The sequence below is a fragment of the Amia ocellicauda genome, chromosome 3 (genome assembly GCF_036373705.1).
Source record: "Amia ocellicauda isolate fAmiCal2 chromosome 3, fAmiCal2.hap1, whole genome shotgun sequence".
Classification (NCBI taxonomy): Eukaryota; Metazoa; Chordata; class Actinopteri; order Amiiformes; family Amiidae; genus Amia; species Amia ocellicauda.
The window spans coordinates 23012137-23033928 of NC_089852.1; the positions used below are offsets into that span (position 1 = coordinate 23012137).

A 21792-nucleotide genomic window follows, 5' to 3' on the forward strand; every position below is an offset into this window, starting at 1 on the left:
GATTTTTTTTTTTTGCCACAACCAGGGTTGGGCTGACTTGCAGTCCATCTTGTTCTAGGCACACAAAATGATGAGGTCTGAGAAGCATGTCAAGCCAAGGATACAGGAAGAGTCTCTCCAGCTCTTCTCATTCAGGGGATTTAAGGCTCAATCACCATCTTCCATCTTCACCAATCTATCCAAGGTTGGCCTTCTTCAAGCCAGTCACATATTACATCCTTCAGCACCAATTTCAGCCAACAAGTACAAACCACCCTGTACAGACAATCCATTCAACACCATTTACTTGCCCTGATCCTGAGACTACCCATACACATCTGATGCCACAACCATGGTGATTCTCAGATTGATCTGGAGTCTGAAACTCTAATATGCGCCTGTCTCTCATGACTAGAGATTCTTCTGATAGTCAGCATATTACATGCATGTTCTCTACGTAACAAGTTCACCACCCCTCAACCTCCAGTATAGCATTGGGTTAATTATCTTTCAGCAACTTTTAAATGTCTGGGTTATTTTGAGTTAGATTTATTATTCTAAAGCAATTAAATTGTTTCATTTTTGTTTCATTTTTGTTCAGCCTAGTTTCAGATTTCACTGTGTGCAGTCTGACACACAACTCTCTACCACCACATCCCTCTAATCTTGTCACTCTCCAGCCCACAGCCTCGCTTCCCCCTCTTTTTATGTTGTATAAATCCAAACGGCAAACATACAATTTGAGTTAATCAAGCAGTCAGCCACTGAGATGAGGCACATTCCTAGGACATGATTCACAGACAACTTATGGCAAGGGCTTCTCAAATAAATGGATTTTTGTTTTATGTTAGATGTTTTATCTTTCAACAGGCTGAGAATATCCTCTACTATCAGGGATTATATGAGACTTGTTTTGAGAGAATATTCCCTTTGAAGGCAGCTGTGTGGTAAGCGCTGCAGAAGATGATTTTCTTGTGTTCTGTAGTGAAGCGTAATCACGAATCCTTGAGTTCCGGAAATGGAATGTTTTTTTTGTCTTATTCGGCAAGATATATGAGATTCAGAGAGAGATATAATGATTTATTTGTATACGTACTTAGAAAGCGAATTACCCTCTTCATTTTATGTCGCGTAAACTGTCATTTTCGTGTGACATAAACAGCAGGGCACTGATGGATATTCACTTTATGTCTCTGGGTTTTTAAACAGCTGCTTAAACATTTTTTTTAAGGACTTTCACATCTTCAATCAAGCTTGCCATTAAACACAATCCACTAAAGCTACACAGATCTATATTCATAGTCATATTGCAAACTGCACAAAAGAAATCTTAGCTCCCATTTGAAACTGGAAGCTCTGCAACCAGGGAGAGCAGCCACAACATTCACATATTTGATTGGGATCTCTTCTGTGTGTGAGAAAGACTTACTATTTTGAAGGTTTAGGCTATTTGTAGGAATACCAGCTTGGCCCCTTCAGATGCTTTGTTAGAATTTATGCATGACAGAAGTGGTCTTCACAATTGCGCTCAAAGTAACCAAAGGGCCTAGAAGAGCTTGCTCAATTATCAGTTTTTGGCTCATCACCTGTAATTTCACATTTATATGCTGTGCCATCATCTGGATGTTAGCTTTGTTTATTTTACAGTCTGATATCTGTTGTTAAAAATGTAAGCTATTTCTGTACAACACTGCTGTCCACTAATCCACACAGGCAATAGCCGACAAATGTGACACAGGGGAGAAGGAGAAGCAATTTAAGCCAAAATACCATCTGCACACTGTTTAATATCCAGAGAGCGCAAAGAAAAATGACTACAGCTCATAAAGATGTTATAATAATAATAATAATAATAAAAACTAGCTCTTATTAACTCCCCAGTGCAACTATAAGTAAAGGATTCACTGCTTTGATCTTCGTCTAAGGCCTTGATATCTTCATATTCCCCAGCAGTCACATCTGGACACTCTGTCTTACTTACACTGAAGATTGCCTTTGGATGATCTCCTGTTTTTAATTGGGCAACACATCCTTTCCATCTCTAGCTGAGTGTGTGCTGAGATGTAAGTGATCTCTTGGTTTTGAGATTGACTTGACAATACACCGCACAGACTGTAAAATAAAGTGAGCTTATTTGCATTTATTGACGTACGAGAGCCTTTTGGCCATGGACCTTCAACAACATACAAATACATTACAGATACAGATAGTCCACCTCGCACACATACATTCACAGGTGACACACACGGGCAATGCACACGTGTTATGACTGCGCACACAGCTCCAGAAAGTACCAGTAAACAAACTCCCATCACAATCTCTACAATACATCCCTCGTGCTCTTGCCTGCAGACGCGCAGCTTGTGAACAGGCAAGGAAGGCAACTGCCTGGGGCCCCAGGCCATTAGGGGGCCCCCGAGGTTATTTTTAACATAACCTAATGGTGATGAACGCTGGTTGGAGGGGCCACCTGGGAATTTTTGCCTAGGGCACCAACAGACTCTAGAATCACCACTGCTTGCCTGCCATATTTAATATCCATGGATAAACCTAACGATGCATGCAAATAATTAGGTTATATTCGATTATACAATTATCAAGTAAATATTGAAAAAAAACAATGTAACTGCAACACCAGATTTCTTCATTGCTCGGACAACCCAAACATACCTGTAAGACAATAACCTGTTCAAACTGGCTTCCATTTAAAACCACAGTAACAGTCACCAGATAGTTTGAAGGTAAAATCAAGCCAGATTGGTCAGGCAAACAGAGGGTCGTGGGCCAGCAGCAGGAACAAGGGAGATGAGACAAGAGTCGTGGTCAGAAAGTTGGCGGGAAGGTAAGGCGATCAGGCAAACAAACTATAGTAGGGAATCCAGAAATCATTATATGGGAAAAACAGGCAAGGGTCAAAACACTACTGGGGCAATACAAATAGAAAAGGCTCATAAATTACACGGGAGAGTTATCAAGACTTTGCAAGGATGTTTGGGAATGGAGGGATATAAATAGTGATGGATAGGCGGGGTTAACCGGGTACAGGTGTGCTGAATTATATGATGATGTGAGAGAATCGAACCGATTAAGTTGAAGGTGAGCAATTCAAACGTAGCCAATGGCGACCTCTGGTGGCAGGTCAAGGAAATTCAGGGCGAAGTTCTCACAGGTGAATTCTTTCTTGGGATAAGTTTCTACCCCATCTCTTGCATCGATAGCGGCCGACATTATTGTAGTTACAATTTCAAAATGCAGTGACTTTGTGTCTGGCTACATAAGGGGATGTAACAGTACGATACACTACAATAGCTTAATCTGACTAGACTCCAGCTATCACCTCAGAGAATCCTTTTATATATGTTTTTTGGTTACATACATTTTAGTTAGCATCATAGCTCTAATAGATACAGTCTACACAGATTTGTCTCCAATTTAGATGAATCTGCATTATAAAATCAGGAGGGAGGGGGTCTGTGCTTCAATCCTATTGATTAAACAATCATTATCTGTAGGCGTTCCTACTTCTTATATTGTATTTTTCTTACCATTGTAAATTCACATAATTCTTTCGAAATGTACATGAAACTATCATTTATGTTAAAAAGAAATATAGTATTCGGCCTTACCCAGTTCCTTGTTGCATATATATTTCTCTGTAGCCATCACAAAAAGCTCAAACATTCAGTTGCAGGAGCATAATGTAGAAGAGGCCAGTTATATTACTGTTTCTGAAGTTAAGACATTTTGTTTGTGAAATAATAGAAAACAATCTATTTCTGCCTGTATGGTTTCATCATTGAGCTTTCGAAACAACTTGTATATATTGCTTTTGTCTGATCTGTAGCCATGCCTTAATTTCATAAAAAACAATAGTTTGTTTAAAATATATATACGTGAAAACAATCTCTGCTTTACTGCCTTAATTATTTCCGGTTTCATAAATTCATAAATTCATAATTCATAAAAGGGGTAATTCACTTGGTTATTATATATGTGACTCAAACACTCTTAGTCTTAGGTACTGATAGGTACTATCCAAAGTATTTCCACTTGTCAGTGACGTGTTCTCTGATATGTCAATATTAATAAACCCCAGTTTATAAATTAACAAATAAATAGTAATAGAAAATAGTAGTACAATACACTTTAAGTGACAAACATCTCAAAAGGTTATAGTGGAAGACATGTGATGATATCAGACACATCTCACATGCCTATGGTGTCTGGTGCAAACTGATGCAGAGGGTACCATCAAAACATAATTGCTACTATCAGTAATAATAATAATAATAATAATAATAATAATAATAATAATAATAATAATAATAATAATAATAGTTGTGTTCACCTTGTGACTGCCTGGCTGCACTGGAAGCAAAACAATTATGCAAGCCAATAACACTTAACTGAAGCATACTCATGATAAAGTGTAAAACAGGAAATGTTATTCAAGTAATAACCACCTCGAATCAGTGATGTAGACGATAAACATATTTTTTACTGGTTTATTTTGTTGTTGTTGTTTTGAAGCTTTGACAGATTGACATGATTGGCATGTCCCAGGTTTCTGACCTCTGTCCAATATTATTCTCCAGATAAGCAGCTTTATTATACTATCCATTTCATGACTGTCAGTGTTATCTGTCTACTTGTTTACAGGGACTAGAAAATAGCTTAAATAATTAATGATGTTATAACAAAACACTTACAGATATAGCTCTGGACTCGTTGCATATCACCACGTGTTTTTTTTAATTTGATGTATGGCACAGATTGGCTACAGACCTGAGAATACAATTGTCGAGAGCGCTCAATAAGTACAAAAATAACAACTACCATTAGTTTGCAATCAGGTTACGTGGAATCAAAATATGTATTTGATAATTGCTTGTCACAATCTAAACATTATACGTGAGACAAATACAAAAGGAGAATTCAATAATTACACAGAGAAAAGAATGTTCTGAAAATAAAACACCTGGATTTACATCTGTATCATAGCAGTGCAATATTCATAATAAACAAAACAAGTTTATGTTAAGGAAAGTAGCAGTAAGTATTCTGAATAGATCATAGATTTTCCAACTGGATTAAAGTGCAGACTCTCCAGATTTGTCATCTGACTCCTGGAAAGAGAAGACAGTTTAGGAAGTTTTAACATGACAAAACATAACATGTTAAATCTACCCATCAAAGATTCATAGACAACGTGGGAAACATCCATCTGGAGTTGACTGACAATCTTTTGGCAACAACCACTCGGACAGGCAAATAAATATGTGTACTACTGTATACATGAGATGGTTATTGTAATACATGTGATTCATCAGATGAGAGTCAAACTGCTGGGTAAATGTCTGAGTTGTACTTTTTAATCTAAGAACTTGAGGGAGAATTATGAACAATCACATGGTGTAGAGGACATATAAGCATAGGCTCTGGGAGGTGTGTAGTCTTCAGATTTGTTTCCACCTGCTGTGTAGCTAATGAAAGATACTCCACTGTGCTATTCATCACTGACTGCTGCATTTCATAATTTCTCTTTCAGGCAGCAGAAGCGCTATCATTCTGTCTGAAGAGATAATACTACTAACATGAATCAGAAGTCGGCGTATTGTTAAAGTGCGCAGTGGGGTATGGAAATTCGTCTTTTACTTCCAGTGGGATGCTCTGTGCTATCAGCCATTAGCTGTCAGTATCGCAGAGCTACAAGCTAGTCTCAAAGGACTCTCCACACTACCAATGTATTTTTTGTTTTTTTTGGGGGCTTTTTCAACTTTCTCCATTTTAAGCTCCCCACACCCCCATCCCCCACACCCTCACCACACACACACACGCACGCAGACATTTCCTTCTGCTTGTCTTACCTCATAAAGTGGATTTCCAAAAGCTGTCCCAGCAGTATTCACCTTGAACAAACTACTGTGTTTCTGCACAACAGAAAAACGAAACTGTTCAGTTCACAGCCGTGCTGCAACTAGGTAACAGTGTGCGACAGGCTTAACCTGCTATGGTAAAGTATAGAACAAAGTTTTTCATCCATACAGTTGTGCCTGTTACAGCCCATTTGGAAGAATCATATATGTACAATATGTGTATTACATTTCTCATATATTTATAATACACTATACATCATTAAACATGTTATACATATATGTGGGCTGGCCGACCATGGTCTTGTAGAGCTACATTGTCTTTTGGTTTGTGTTCTAACCAAACCACTTAATTGATTCAGTTAAGCTCAATTAGTCACAATTCTGTATTCCGGAAGTCCTGCTGAGTTGTTTTAAGTAAACCAATACTGATTATTGTGAATATTGCTCATATTATAAATGCTGTTACCATATCAGATGTTTCTGCTGTGCTGGGTGGCCTCTCTCCATTGATTATCTCTTTGGAGTAAGAAGGATTGGAAAAGGTCTTCTCCAGGCTTTCCTCTCTGACATCCACTGTGTCTAGCTGGTGGGAGACAGACGGTTAAGAGACTGCTGCAGGGGAAAGTGGATGTTATCACGAGCGCTGCCAGGCCCTGTGCTCTTCACAGAGGCTACAGTGGCGCATTACAATCAGGCAGCACTGAAAGAGAGAGAGGGGAACAGCGAGCAGCAGCATCGCCTGCAGAACTGGCACCAGGAATTGTAGGGAGTCAAGTCAAGCACTGCAAGCTCCTAGCCTGATATTATACAAAAAAAAACCTCCCCCTCAACCCAGTGGGGGACAGCCAACCTGGTTTCCACAATAGCTATCAATATAACCCCCCCCCCACCCCCGGGAGCACCAAAACAAGTGTCAGGAAACAACAACAAATAAAAGCAAACAAACACAGCAGCTTTCTACAGGACACTAGATACACAACATTTTAAGCTTCGTGCTCATTTTCAGATGAATGCCAGGCCCACCCCGTCTGAAGTGGGGGTGTACAAGAACATAACTGGTTGTGTATACCTCCACTGCATTTGAGTTTGATTTATTATTCATGCGCACAGTGCAAATTCACCGCAGTATTAAACTGACATGGCGTAGAGATCGAAGGCAACACAAACACCACTCACAGGTACATTTGCCATACAGGGCCAGATGAATGGTTAACTGCAACACTGCAAGTATTATTTCACGTATGATCACTGTTGTCTGCTTAGCAAAGATACAGGCAAAGCGCCAATGTACCTAAAGCTTTGCCTAACTCACTTTAAGAACTGTACCAATTTTGATTCGACTGAAGAGCTGCGGATGAATGTTAATGTGCTCTAGAGGGTAGCTGGCGCTGATTTGTTTTTTTCCGTGTCTTCTTCCGCTCTCATAGCCTGGTGTTCTGTAGTGGTGCAGCTTGCTTGGTCTATTCTCTTCATAGTGATTAACTTTCCACAACAATGAGCTTAACACCGCAACACTTAATGTGAGGAAGGGAAAAGCTGTGGCTGGTAACTGCATGTATTATGTATATTACAGCTACAGCTTGAATGACCCGAAAAAGATAATTACTGCTTTAAAGCAATGGGGCTGCCTAATGGTGCATGGCACCATGTCTTAGTAGCCCACAATATCACACAGTAGTGGATACATCAAATCCCTCTTACAAGTCACATTTATTCTTATCTGAATCCACAGGATACTGTTCTAACACGTATGCAGAACAAGTATACCATACAGACAGATTTTGATGTAGGTAGATATTATGGCATAAAAAGACATGAGGTGTAACAGCTCCTCTCTCAGATGTGTAGTCTACGTGGAAGCAGGTGGCATGTTACAAAAATAAATGATACTGTTACATGATAAATGTTACATTCGATGGTGTGGCTGCTGAGATGTAATTGGTTCGGCAATATGCCTCTGAAGGTAAGAATTAGACATTTGAAAATGTGTTCTGTTATGAGTCACATCAGAATGGTGGGATTTCAAGCCCTGGAGGAATTAGCCAGGATACAATAGGTGTGGTAGTTAGCCTCCTGAGAGACATAGATATTTAACATGCCACCCCACTTGAATAATAGGAGAGAACAAGTTGATCCAATCAGATGTGTTCAGCACTGAGGATATACTGAGGTCAGTGGATTGTTGGTATAGAAGCCAGAGCTGAAATCCTCTTTTCAAATTAGGGTGTGACTATTGGGATTACGTGGAATTTGCATATGGTGCATCAATGCTGTTGTGCACCTCATATCCTTACAGTACCAACCTAAACTCCCTGACAGAGACCTAGATCCTCACTAACATAATAAATCTACAGCCAAACAGAAGAATACCAATCCCAAATCCTTTTTGGATCTGCAGCTGTTTAAAATGCACCGAGTTATCACAGCAACGTCCACTGCAATCAGTCGGCTCAAATTGGGCATGCAAAAATGCTCGGCGCCCACCGTTGTCTGGCCTAGTTTAATGGCTATGAGGGAGCCATACATCTGGTTTACAATGCAAATCTGATGACCCTCTATCAGTGTGGCTTGAAAGCGCAAGACTGCACCGTCGTGGTCGGGCGAGCTCTCTCTCCAAGAAACAAATCCCAGCCTTTTATTAATTACCAGCCTACTGTGTGGGGGGATGCAATACCAGTTCTGTAATATCAAGCACAGCATTCCTAGTGGTATATTCAAAACAATTATGCTATACCACCTCAAAGAGGACATTGAAAACCCTTTGTATTTTAAAAATTCAAAATAAACTAAAATGTAGCTGGGATGTATTTGGAATTGGAGCATGTGAAGTGAATTCTGATCTGTGAAAGCAGTGCCTGGATGTTACATTAGAAAGCAGGTTTTCACTCTCACAACCTGACCATGGAAAAAACATGTCACGAGGTGGGAAGAGGATACAGACCGAACCCAAGTCTTCTCTTGCTGGCTTTTGGGGCTCCTGGAAAGTGTACGCTGCAGGTCGATTTCTACAAATAAATCAGAATTTTAAACAAAACTTAAAAAAAACATTGATGGGAGTATATTACTGAGTCTCTTTTCCAAATGTTTTCTCTCCCCCCCCAATGCATTAAAACTATGTCCTACTGTGCTATTATCAGTCATTCTAGTTTTACTGCCACAGACACAGACAGGCCCTTCTGCATGAGTCTTCTCCATGGACCCACACTATTCTGAGATTACTCACAAAAACAGAACATTTACTTAATCGTACCCTTAAATTAAGTAATTTGATTACATCTGACTCTTTCAATTGTGTAAATAATAAAAATTTAGTTTCTTAATAAGATAATAATTTAATTATACAATTTTATACTTATCCCCTACTGTTAAAAATAATGAAAAGGTTCTGCTTTAGAAAATTATTACTTCAATTAAGGGTTCAATTAAGTAATTGAGAGCTCGGTTGGAATAAAAACCAGCAGGGTAGGTGTTTCTCCAGGACCAGGATTGAGAACCACTGCTATAGAGCAAGACCAGCATGGGTAGGGAGGTTTTCTTGGTTATGTAAATCAGAGCTCACCGCTCAATGTGCACACTCACCTGATGTAATTGATGATGTTGACATAACTCAAGGCTGTCCTGACTCGGGATTTGGTTTTGGCGGCGTAGACTAAACACACCAGTAGGAAAAGCACTGCAAATGATACTCCCACAGCAATGCCAACTACAAGGAGAAAGAACGCAATCAGCTCTCACCCATAGCGCCTGAGGGAGTGTGACCATAGCATAGCTTTATAAATCCAACCCTCCTGCTTATAAAATTTGATGCGTTGGTTACAAACCTAGGATCAGGGCTATTGTTGTATTATGTGAACATTTGACTGTACAGATGGTGTTTTCAGGAGGGTGGTGGTATGACACTGAAGGTGATTGGTGCTTAAAATGCCAGAGCAGCTTGGCAAATGAACTGGTGTTGATGAATCAGCACCGAGTGGGAAGACATGAGGGAGACTGATTAATCAGGTGAATGGCTCTATGGCCCCCTCAGAAAACCATCCCAGTAGCCGAGTGATCATGTTGTAGTTTAGAGGTACTAATCACTGGGGTCCCCTAATTCAACAGATCAAGGCCTCCACAGTCTGAGCCCTCTAGCAGTCAGTGCTGGTGTCATCGAAACCAACTGTGATTGAGGGGAGGCCCGCTATTGGTATAACGTTGCCAGAGTTGGTTGTCAATCATGCTTTCCTTGGCTTCCTTGAGAATTTATTTATCATGTTGATGAGCAATTGCAAGTTTTCAGACTGGAGGGAGGTGTGAAAGAACAGGAAAACAAATAAGACATACTTTACCTTTTGCTTGTAGTTCAAGGTGGTGATTAATTTCACAGAAATCCCCACTCCAGTTAGGAGCACACCTGCAATGTAAAATAAATCCCAATGATGCCATGACTGGAGCTCTGATTGGGATTGCACAAAACAGGGTCCAAAGAGCCCAAGGGTATCCTTTAATGAAGACACAGTCATTTCAGCATATTTAAATTAGCACAGTCACTCTGCAATTAAAGCCCCTGGACCTGCCGTGCAATGCAAAACACAGTAGGCATATGGAATAAATTCTTAGCATTCCTTTCTTTATTTTTTTTTGATTCTGTTAATTACATTTTTAATCTCATGTTCAAATAAACTGAACAAACCAACCAGAGCTCTATGTTTAATTCTGTTTCCTTTTCCATACAATTAAAACCCCCATCGCAAGCCACATTAAGCTGGTTTTATAATGCGCTTTATTAATAGTAATACCCAGGAGGCTGTACTCATGTCATTCACTGTGCAAAGCTTTTTTTTTTTCTTTCTCCTCCAATTGCTTAGCAAATCGTAGTCCTCTCGTGTTCAGCTGAGATTGCATAATGAAAGGCGCGTGGTTGCTGCCAAAGGCAATGGAAAACTCATGGTTTGGAGGAGGAGGCAACCACATCCCAATATATTACAAAGGCAATGCAAAAAACTAAGCATTGTCCTTCCTGTACCAGCCTGAGTATTCCTTGTGCCATCTTACTTGCAGAGGGTCTGCCCATCGTCAAGGTAGCAGGTGGCTCCATTCTTACACTGGCAAGGGGCAGGCATGGCCGGCTCTGGATCAATACCTGACAGATTACAGAAATAGAATTAAGGCACTAACACACAGGACAGTACTGTACAACTGCAATGGGCAATATGGGAATTCACTAAAAGGAGAACTAGTAAAGAATCCCCTTATTCAAAGACTGCCAGTGCTGTGATTTGAATGTATGCACTGTGTAACTCCCTGAATTTCGAATTATATTCTAGGTTTTCATCTTGCCAGTCCTACAATATACAACCTCTGCTCTGTGTAACTTTTTAAAGCTGTTTCTTCAATATGAGTCCTAGAAGCCAAGAAAAAATAAACAACAATATGCATCATCATGATGGCTGGAATTGGTTAACCCAACTGGCACACGGCAGACTGGGTACAGTCTTTCAGCTTGGTTATGTATTGGCACAGATTTTAGCTCTGATGCGCCAGAGGACGAGTTCCAGTGTGTAATTGTGCGTCTGTTCAATCTGGAGTATATATGGAAAAGGCAACAGCTATAGTCTGGTGTTTAGAGTTAATAACTGAAACAGAAGTGGCTGATGCATAAAGAACCTTTCAGTATTGCACTCCAAATTAACAGACAAATCTGCCAGCATGGATAAAAATGGCAATGATGCTATTCTAATCTCACCAGATAAGAGTGCAACACAAGCATTTTCATTTAGCTTTTTAAAGTACAACACAAAGGCAGTTAGAATATTCTACATGTAGATTAAAACTAACGTTCTGGAGGAGGACAACCCCCAATCATACCTCACTCTGCTCCATGAGAGTGGAGCAGAACTGGCAACTAATGTGATGCACCCTCATGTACACACACTATCATAAATGCAACACAACAAGTTCCTTTCCACTGCATCAGTAGCTCACTTGACAAAGCGCCACAACCAGTACAACATCCCTCCACCTTTGCAGCTGGTCCTTGGCTCCGCCCACCATATGGGAGGGTTCCAATGGCTTCGTCCTCATGGCCAGGCTGTCGTTCCCTCAGCCAAGTGGGTTAAGGCCAAAATAACTCCATTATTTCTATCACTACTTCTTCCACTTACTTCTATAGGGGGTTGTCTGAACTACTGAATTGTGTGTATATATATTTTTTTTTGACAGATGGCAGTTTCCTTTACAGTCTTTCCAAAATGAAAAACCCCCATGGAAAATAAAATATTCCATTTGCTCTTGAAAATAAGAAAGGAAACCAAAACTATGCGATATTTCAAATGTACATTGGGCTTGATTTTTAAATACAAAAGCCTAAATGTGTGCTGACAAAAACAGACACTAGGCACTGTGGGTTATGCAAAGCACCACTGTCAGTATAAAAAAATATTACTAACTGATTACTACAATAAACAAAAATTGATCTTGTAAAAGTTATCTTTGACTGTTTGAAATTGGGGACCTGTATGTTATTAGTTTGTGGGATTCTTCATTCAATAATATATGAATAGGTTAAATAGGATTAAAACGTCAGTACCTCATGCACATCATTTAAATTATAATGATGAACCCTAACCCTGTTATACATGTGATTAACATCAGAACTCAGATGAAATGCATGACATATCCATGTGTTAATCCTGTGGTATTTATATATTATCACACCACCTTATTTTAAAGTGTGACCAGGCTGATATTCATGACACTGATCCCTTTCAGTCTCCATTCCCATCTCAGCATGTCACCTACCTGCATCGCATTCAGAGTTGCTGCCTGTGATGAAGCCGTGTCCCTCTGGGCATGCACACGTGTACCCGCCTGGTCTCAGGAGACACAAGTGGCTGCAGGTTCCTTTGCAGGGATTATTTGCTACAGCAGAGGAGAAACAGGCAGCTTCTGATTTTCTCATTCATATAAACAATCTGCTGACAGCATTTAAAATGTTCCTACTTGTGTCTCAATTATCAACATTCATATATATACACTCACCTAAAGGATTATTAGGAACACCATACTAATACTGTGTTTGACCCCCTTTCGCCTTCAGAACTGCCTTAATTCTATGTGGCATTGATTCAACAAGGTGCTGAAAGCATTCTTTAGAAATGTTGGCCCATATTGATAGGATAGCATCTTGCAGTTGATGGAGATTTGTGGGATGCACATCCAGGGCACGAAGCTCCCGTTCCACCACATCCCAAAGATGCTCTAATGCGTTGAGATCTGGAGACTGTGGGGGCCAGTTTAGTACAGTGAACTCATTGTCATGTTCAAGAAACCAATTTGAAATTATTCGACCTTTGTGACATGGTGCATTATCCTGCTGGAAGTAGCCATCAGAGGATGGGTACATGGTGGTTATAAAGGGATGGACATGGTCAGAAACAATGCTCAGGTAGGCCGTGGCATTTAAACGATGCCCAATTGGCACTAAGGGGCCTAAAGTGTGCCAAGAAAACATCCCCCACACCATTACACCACCACCACCAGCCTGCACAGTGGTAACAAGGCATGATGGATCCATGTTCTCATTCTGTTTACGCCAAATTCTGACTCTACCATCTGAATGTCTCAACAGAAATCGAGACTCATCAGACCAGGCAACATGTTTCCAGTCTTCAACTGTCCAATTGTGTTGAGCTTGTGCAAATTGTAGCCTCTTTTTCCTATTTGTAGTGGAGATGACTGGTACCCGGTGGGGTCTTCTGCTGTTGTAGCCCATCCGCCTCAAGGTTGTACGTGTTGTGGCTTCACAAATGCTTTGCTGCATACCTCTGTTGTAACGAGTGGTTATTTCAGTCAACGTTGCTCTTCTATCAGCTTGAATCAGTCGGCCCATTCTCCTCTGACCTCTAGCATCAACAAGGCATTTTCGCCCACAGGACTGCCGCATACTGGATGTTTTTCCCTTTTCACACCATTCTTTGTAAACCCTAGAAATGGTTGTGCGTGAAAATCCCAGTAACTGAGCAGATTGTGAAATACTCAGACCAGCTCGTCTGGCACCAACAACCATGCCATGCTCAAAATTGCTTAAATCACCTTTCTTTCCCATTCAGACATTCAGTTTGGAGTTCAGGAGATTGTCTTGACCAGGACCACACCCCTAAATGCATTGAAGCACCTGCCATGTGATTGGTTGGTTAGATAATTGCATTAATGAGAAATTGAACAGGTGTTCCTAATAATCCTTTAGGTGAGTGTATATACACACATATCCTAGTTTCTCTGCAGATCAGAAATGTTTCTGAAAACAAGTTTATTAAGTAGCTACAAGTTTATTAATTAGCTTAGCTTTGCTAACATAATATATGATGAAGTATTACAGTAATCAAGAGCATAATCTGTGGCTATACATATCAGAAATGAGGCACCATTTCTCTGTCTATTGAGGAAACAGGTATGATCAACTTTGAGATAAAAATCTATAAAAAATTGGCGCATTACCATCTTACATTGTGTGTCCCATAGGCAAAATATACTAACCAAAAGCAGAAGTGACTATAATTTAAAAACACGTTTCTCAGATTTAGCAGTTCCCCCAACTTTTTTTAAAGTTTCTTTTGTGTCTTGAATTTGAGAAATACGTTTTGAAATAGTAAAGTAACTTCTAAACTTCTAAATCTTTTGTGAATCCAAATCTTCTTAGTTTTGTTAAAACACTGAAATAAAACCAATCATTTACAGGTAATGTGAACCCTAGACTGACATAGGGTATACTGATGGCTTTACTCACTTGCTCTGGCATATTTGTGTTGCTGGTAGATGTTCACTTGGGTCAGCCAGGGGCCTGCAGTCAGCAGCTTGAGCTTTGCACCTTGCCCAAACTTCTTCTGTCTGAACACCTCCCCTTTCTCTTTGGTACTCCAGTACAGGTGATCTTCAAACACACTCAGGCTGAAGGGGCTCCTCAGGTCTGAGAGCAGGACCAGATAAGTGATCAACCAGTGATGTCTACCATACTGAAGGCCTGCTGTGTACCAGTTGCAATGAGACTAGTCCTTCGCACACAGTCAAGAATTGAAAGAAGGCATTCGCTTTAGTCTTGAACAGAGGACCTTAACTGGGGGTTTCATTCAATGTATTCCACAAAAGTAAACCTGAAGGACTACATCAAGATGAACAATCAAATGAGATCCAAAGCACAGAAGTAGAAAAACAGTGCAGGTATTTTAAGGACAGAAAACTGTCTGGATTGCCAGACACATAATTTAAAATGATTCTCTGGGATAACCTTCAAGTAGTTTTAGGAGATTATAGGATCAATTACCTTCTACCCAACAGATTAGCAAGATGAATGCAATGGCCTCCTTAATCAGTATGTACATTTTGGCAGGGTTGTCATAAAATGTCACATTTACACATCTAAATGGCAATAAGTGGAAGAAAACCCTCAGCACAGTACTCACCTAGATAAAGAGCGATGCGCCGGTCTTCCCCAGAAGGCAGAATGGACTCGATGAGGTTCTCCTTGGTGTCTGACCAATAGATGCGGTCCTTGTTGGCGTAATCTATGGAGAGACCTGTAGGCCATCCTAGGCCACTGTCCACAAGGACCTTCCTCTCCTGCCCATCCATCCAGGCACTCTCAATCCTTGGGGAGTCTCCGCAGTCTGTCCAGTACAGCATTCTGCAGGTGGGGTATGAACAAACCAAGAGATTGATCCATATCTTAATGACCTGATCAGTCAACCATCTTTCATATTCGTGTAAAACTGCCAAATGGCCCACATAATCCTTTGTTCACTTTGAGACAAAATTGGTTTATTTCAAATCAGCCATAAAGGGGAAGAGATTAAGCTTTAATAGACTGACATTGTTGTTTATTCACTGTGAGGTCAGTATGTGTAATAGATAATTGCACTTTAAGTAGTAGCGTGCCAAGGTAAAGAAAAAGCAGGCAAGCAGTAGGCCCTGGCCACTCACCCAGTCCTTGGGTTGACAGCCACAGCAGCCGGTTGATGGACACCCTTGTTGGCCACATGTTTCCTGTAACGCCCATCCAGCAATGCCACCTCCACCCGCTTGGTGCCGGCATCTGTCCAGTAGATATGCCTACAACCAGAGAAGACTAGGGTGTCAAACATAAGAGACCAGTCTGTAATAATGCCCAGTGTTACAGGATAGGTTGAAAAAAACAAATGGGGTATTTACTGTCTTCCCCAAGACATTAAAACCCCCATCCCCTTTAACCTAGTGAAAGTTTGTGTTTCTTAGACAGGGCACAAAAGCACTGTTCACCCCATCTATCTTGAGAAATGTTAACTTCTCTTGGTCTCATACCCTCCGACCCAGTCAACCGCAATCCCATCAGGCTTGACGACGTATTTCAAGTTGAGGTCCACTGCCACAACCATGTTATTACTGTGATCATCCAGAGTGGGCAGGTAGGCCCTTTTGATGGCTCCGAAGTTGGGGCTTTTCCCCTCTACTGTGAAGTAAACCATGCCTTAAACAAAGCAACAAAAAGAAGAAATTAATTATAATCCTGCTTTAAAAACACACATTTTGAGATTGCTGCTTTTGGGAAATAATGTGAGGAATCAGCACAATACAGAAACGTGATTAATCAGTGCCTCTACACCAGTCACACAAACACTGCATATTTACATGCAAGGTTTGCAAAATGCATTGAGATAGGTGGCCGCTTTCTGTACCTTCTGATTCATACTTGCTAAATGGCTGCATTTGCAAGGGATCTACTTTCCGTCAAATGGTCAGACTTTGTGCTTTGTGCTAATGTGGTGTACGTTTTTAAGACCACATGTAAATGCATATGGAAAATCCCCATTAAATCCAATCCTAGTGCAATGTACAGGAGACACACAAGAGTCCTTACTGTAACCAGTGTTGTTGTGTTCCCAGTCATAATCTACAGCCACCACATGTTCATGGTCCTGGATAAAATCGTGATATTCTTCTGTCTGCAGGTTGAATCTCCTAATTTTCAAGTTCTCTGGGAGCAATAGCAGAGGAGGGGGTCCTGGGAAAGGAATCACAGAAAGTTGACAACAGGAAGCCATTAAGTACATGGATGCCACATCACCATCATAAGGTAATACTACTGACAACAGGTCAGGTGGTAGTGCAAATGAATACTAAAATAAGAAAGGCTCCTCGAAATTATTAGAGCTCACTCCAGGACTTCAATAAGTACTTTGTCAGGAAACTGGATATTCGGAGATACACAACACCAATAGTTTTAACAGGTTGGATCTTTTAGCAACTTTAATTCAAGTGCATCACTAGATCATGCCCCAGTTTCTTCCTATAGCAAAATACATAAAACATTTTTTTTTAAATTAATGTATTGTAATATTACTAACTGCACTTTTCAATTCCTTAAATTTGAAATTATTGATTCAGTTGGCCTTAAGGAATTGTAAATCTTTCACAGTAGGAATTTTATTCAAAGGAGTCTGAGCTCAGATAATGGGTGCGATGGGATAACCAGCACTAATACTGGTATAATATTGTCAAAAGTATGAAAGGGGATCATGTTTGGGTTACCCTCTGCTTCACACTCAGTCCCCTCTCCTGCCTTCCGGTAGCCCTTGGCACAGAGACACTCATAGCTGCCCTTCAGGTTCTTGCAGTCTTGGGGGCAAGTCCCATAGATCTCACACTCGTTAATATCTGAAGGGAAGAGAAGCAGGCTTTATTCTCAATTCCCAACGCTGAACCGGGAACTCCTGGTAGCGTTTGGCCAATTGAGTGCGACACGCCTGCAGAACCTTGTTAAAATAAGAAAATGTCTCGATCTGTGTCTGGCTCTGCACACTGAATTACCATTGCAGTCGTATGGGTTGTTGAGGTCTACCATGAAGCCTGGCCGACAGGAACAGATGAAGCCAGTGCCGTTCAGGTTAATGCAGTTGTGCTGACACTTATTCTCATTGCAGTTGCGGTCTGGACCGAAATCTAAGTAAACAAAAAATATCATAGCTTTGTATAATGATACAACTTAATTTTCCTAACCCCTGAAGAGCCTTACCAGTTATATAAACAACTCATATATTTTTTTTCACATACCCCAAAGTGTATACATAAGCATATGGGCAACATTATATATGATGTGTATGCCAAGTAATATTCAGTATTAGGGTTAAAGGAGTATCACACATATTCTAAAATCATACAAATTAATCTTGGCTAACATAAGACAAGTTAGGAAATATGCTCTCTAAATTCAGCTCTTTTTTAACCATGCGTAAATTATACATATATTGTGCTTGGTCTTTCTCTCAGTTTATTTCAGATGTTACCACACCTCTCACTGATTTACCAAGCTTTAACTATATTTTGTAAGAGTTGGGGAACAGTGATTGTGATATTGGTGTACTCACTGCATCCCAGTTCATCAGAGAGATCTGCACAGTTGTTGTTGTGGTCGCACACATACATCAGAGGCACACAGTGTCCATTCTTACACTTAAACTCATGCTCTGTGCAGGGGGCAAGGGTGGGCTCCCGGCCTGGAAAGAAACCAACACAGACACAGACACACACACACATGCAGAATTTCAGTGGTGTTGGGCTAAGACAGGCATCTACACAATAACAAGATCTTTCCAACCTGTTACCCCTGAATCTTACTGCAGATGATTCTGTTTTGTGTGAGCTTATTTTTTTAGGTTCTGTTATACCTCTTCTTTCACACTCCAAGCCTTCTCAGCTCTGGCCATCTCCTTATGCAATTCGGCAATCACATTTACATCTCTTCTAGGCTTTAAGTGCTGAGACAATTTAGCACTCGAGTGTGCTTCTGCACTAGACAAATTGCTGCCTCACTTCAGCAGATGATGTCAACAAGATAGAAGGTGGTAAGCACTACAGTTCTGCATTCATTTTTAGTATCAGAATCAGTGAATTTCTTTCATATGAAATAGGTTACAAAAATCCATATAAAATTAGATGGTATTAGATTTATCTACTGCATTCTTACCCTATGTTAAATGTTAAACATGAAATATTTTAAACTTTGTTTGTAATGTTGAATATTTTAATATTAAAAAGCACTTTGAATTTCCTTACATGGATTAAACCATTTAAATAAGTGGCAGTAATGATAGTGATGGAGCAATGGAAATATAATATAGAGCAGTTGGCTGTTTTTGTTTCTAAAATTGATCAAAGGCATCCCGAACTACGTACAGACTTCTTCACTCTCATCGCTGCCATCTCCACAATCATCATTTTGGTTGCACCGCTTCCTCCAGGAGATGCAGTAGCCGTTGTCACAGCGGAACCTCTCAGGAAATTCACATTTAACGTTCGCTGCAGAAACACACAGGGGCATAAACACTGGCAGCCAGAGCAGAGACTGGACAGAACTGGGGAAGATTCAGTTACTGGACAAATGCCTTTTCTTAATGTGTATAACGGAAAGAAAAGATGGGGGAATCATGACCACTGAAGCACTGGTAGGAAAAAAATGGTGACAAGATGAAGATGTCCAAAAAGTGGGTTCTGCAGCATTAAGACAAATGAAGGAGACTGATGTTAATTTAGATGGGGTGCAAGACTATAGTCATTTTAACTGTGCTGGAGAAACATATGCTAATGCTTTAGAGGAAGCTGATTCTCCCAGGGTCACAAATTACATTAGACACACCACAGCCTTGGGGACACACCCCCCCACTGAACATCAGCTGCCATCTTGAAAGAGATCACACAGGGGTTATGGACAATGAACATTAAATTAACAGCTGTGGTGTTTTCATGCATATTATAGGAGACCCTCTACTGTACATAGTAGTGTTTAATATGTCTTTGAAAGAGCTCTCTTACTGCACAGGCTGATTTTCTCATCCGATCTGTCCCCACAGTCGTCCTCGCCATCACACACCCAGTTCTTGTTGATACAGAGGTGGTTCTGACACTCAAACTCAAACTCTGGGCACCACCGCCCTCCTGGAAAGCGTGTTGCTGTGAGAGAAAGAATGGCACAAGATAACACACTGCTTATCACAGGTACACTGAGGTATGGCAACGGTGGATAATACACTATAGCAACAACAGCCCACTCTGGTCCTGGGGAGCCACAATTCTTCTAGATTTAAAAAACACCCTTAAAAAAACATCAAAGATGATACCATCTGCCATTATAAACAGATTGTTGTTTTTCATCTAAAAAGATGTAATTACTCCACAGAATCATTAAAAATATATTCTATTCTCTCTTTCAAGTATTGTATTTTTATAGAGTAAGATTCACTGATGTAAAGGATGTTTTATACGTGATTTTTATGTAAATGGCCATCTGGGGATTGGTGTTGGAATTCAGTCATGGGTAAAATCGTTTTACAGTGCGTTTGATGCGTGTGTGTTTCCACAAAGTAATGATGGTTCTTATTGTGTGCGGAGCACAGGATCGGCTAACTCTTGATCTGGAAGGCTGTAGGGAGATCATGTCTTTTCAAATAAGCTGTAAATGACTGATTTGAACACGTGATCTATATCTTTAAAGAAAAAAGGATGATGAATTAGTTTGACATTTACAATTTGCGAGCACAATTTTCAAAGCACATTTAAATACAGAAACTTTCTCTGCTCATAAATATGAACTTCTTCCTGACTTAAAAGCCATTACCTTTACAATCACCACTATGACACCTTTCTCTAACTTCCTATCTAGCTACTACTTACTTTTGGAGAGTTATCCTGAATCGATTCCTGTAATGTATTAAAATGTTGTACTTTTGGTAGGGTGGATCATCAGTATAAAGACGATTAATACTGCTGAACTTTTTGTCTTTGATTATTCATTGCTATTATTTATTTATTAGCAGATGGCCTTCCCCTGGGCAACTTACAGAAGTCACAAAAGAAAAGAACAGTATAATGAATACTTGAAGTGTCAGTATAAAATACAATAGAAAATATTAAGATTCATCATCAGAAAGAAAGAAAAAAGTCAGATTATGGAATCCTATAGTGCCTGCAGTGGAGAAAATACTGTACATGGCCAATTTAGCAAAGTCAGCAAAACGCAAAGCCCCTTTTTGTATGTCCAGGGTCGATAAACAGCTAATAGGAACATAAATCAAACAAGGAGCCCATGTCAGGTGGTCTACTCACGGCATGTGGTCTCATCTGTGAGGTCCAGGCAGTCAGGACGGCCGTCACATTTTAAAGAGGAGGGGATGCAATGCCCAGAGTCGCACTGAAAGTTGCCTGGGAGACAAGTCTTCAGCTCTGGGGTGGGAGAGAGGGAGACAAGGGAATGGTGGGTTGAAAGGGAGGATGCCACCTCAACTAGCTTCTAATTCCACTGCCCTTTTCAAACAAAACAAATTTCCTTCGGATTGTATGACTTCACAAAGCAAACGTACATACTGTCGGCCAATCACAAGTTCGTAATCAACACAATTACACTGAACAATGTTGGAATCAGGACATTATTTACAGTGTATATACTGGAAGGGAAAAGGAAGGAAATACATAATTTGCCTGTACTCAACAACCAAGTCACAATACCCTGGAATAGTTTTCTTTATGTTCATGTTTTGTCTAAGCAAATAGACTATAATGGATGCCACCGATCAAAAAATCAGGCATCAGTTTGTGTCCTTGATGCTAAGAAAGCAATAATCTGAAAAGGGGTCATTACTCTACAATGAAAGGAAATTTACATTGACGTGCCGGATGTCAACAAATGACATATCATTGTAAAGCATCATTTGTTTAAATCATATTTAAGCACTGAAAAGACAAATCTCAGACATACAGAACAACACAGCCTTGAATGTGGGGACTTGGCTGGCAACAGGCAGCATGATCGTGGTCATCTGCAATACCAATAATCGCTGTAATTTTATTCTATTTTGGGCTTAGACCTTTTCAAACCACTCTCCTACAGACAGGGATGATGGATTTAGCCTTTAGCGGCAAATGAGTCTCAGAC

The 21792-nt window shown here is 40.2% G+C and overlaps 1 protein-coding gene across 1 annotated transcript in view; it reads right to left on the reverse strand.

Moving 5' to 3' along the window:
* Nucleotides 1–4704: 4704 nt before the first annotated feature.
* Nucleotides 4705–21792, reverse strand: part of lrp2b (low density lipoprotein receptor-related protein 2b) — a 58570-nt gene continuing 41482 nt past the window's right edge. The window contains exons 60-78 of the mRNA XM_066698540.1: nt 20967–21083; nt 19677–19814; nt 19041–19163; nt 18233–18361; nt 17676–17807; nt 17397–17522; nt 16726–16869; nt 16170–16335; nt 15813–15941; nt 15296–15516; nt 14623–14802; nt 12636–12755; nt 10890–10977; nt 10184–10248; nt 9435–9558; nt 8797–8860; nt 6322–6438; nt 5847–5909; nt 4705–5105 (exon numbers count right to left, since the gene is read on the reverse strand). Coding sequence (XP_066554637.1) covers nt 5070–5105; nt 5847–5909; nt 6322–6438; nt 8797–8860; nt 9435–9558; nt 10184–10248; nt 10890–10977; nt 12636–12755; nt 14623–14802; nt 15296–15516; nt 15813–15941; nt 16170–16335; nt 16726–16869; nt 17397–17522; nt 17676–17807; nt 18233–18361; nt 19041–19163; nt 19677–19814; nt 20967–21083 — 2282 coding nt within the window. The 3' untranslated portion in view covers nt 4705–5069. The remainder of the gene's footprint in view (nt 5106–5846; nt 5910–6321; nt 6439–8796; nt 8861–9434; nt 9559–10183; nt 10249–10889; nt 10978–12635; nt 12756–14622; nt 14803–15295; nt 15517–15812; nt 15942–16169; nt 16336–16725; nt 16870–17396; nt 17523–17675; nt 17808–18232; nt 18362–19040; nt 19164–19676; nt 19815–20966; nt 21084–21792) is intronic.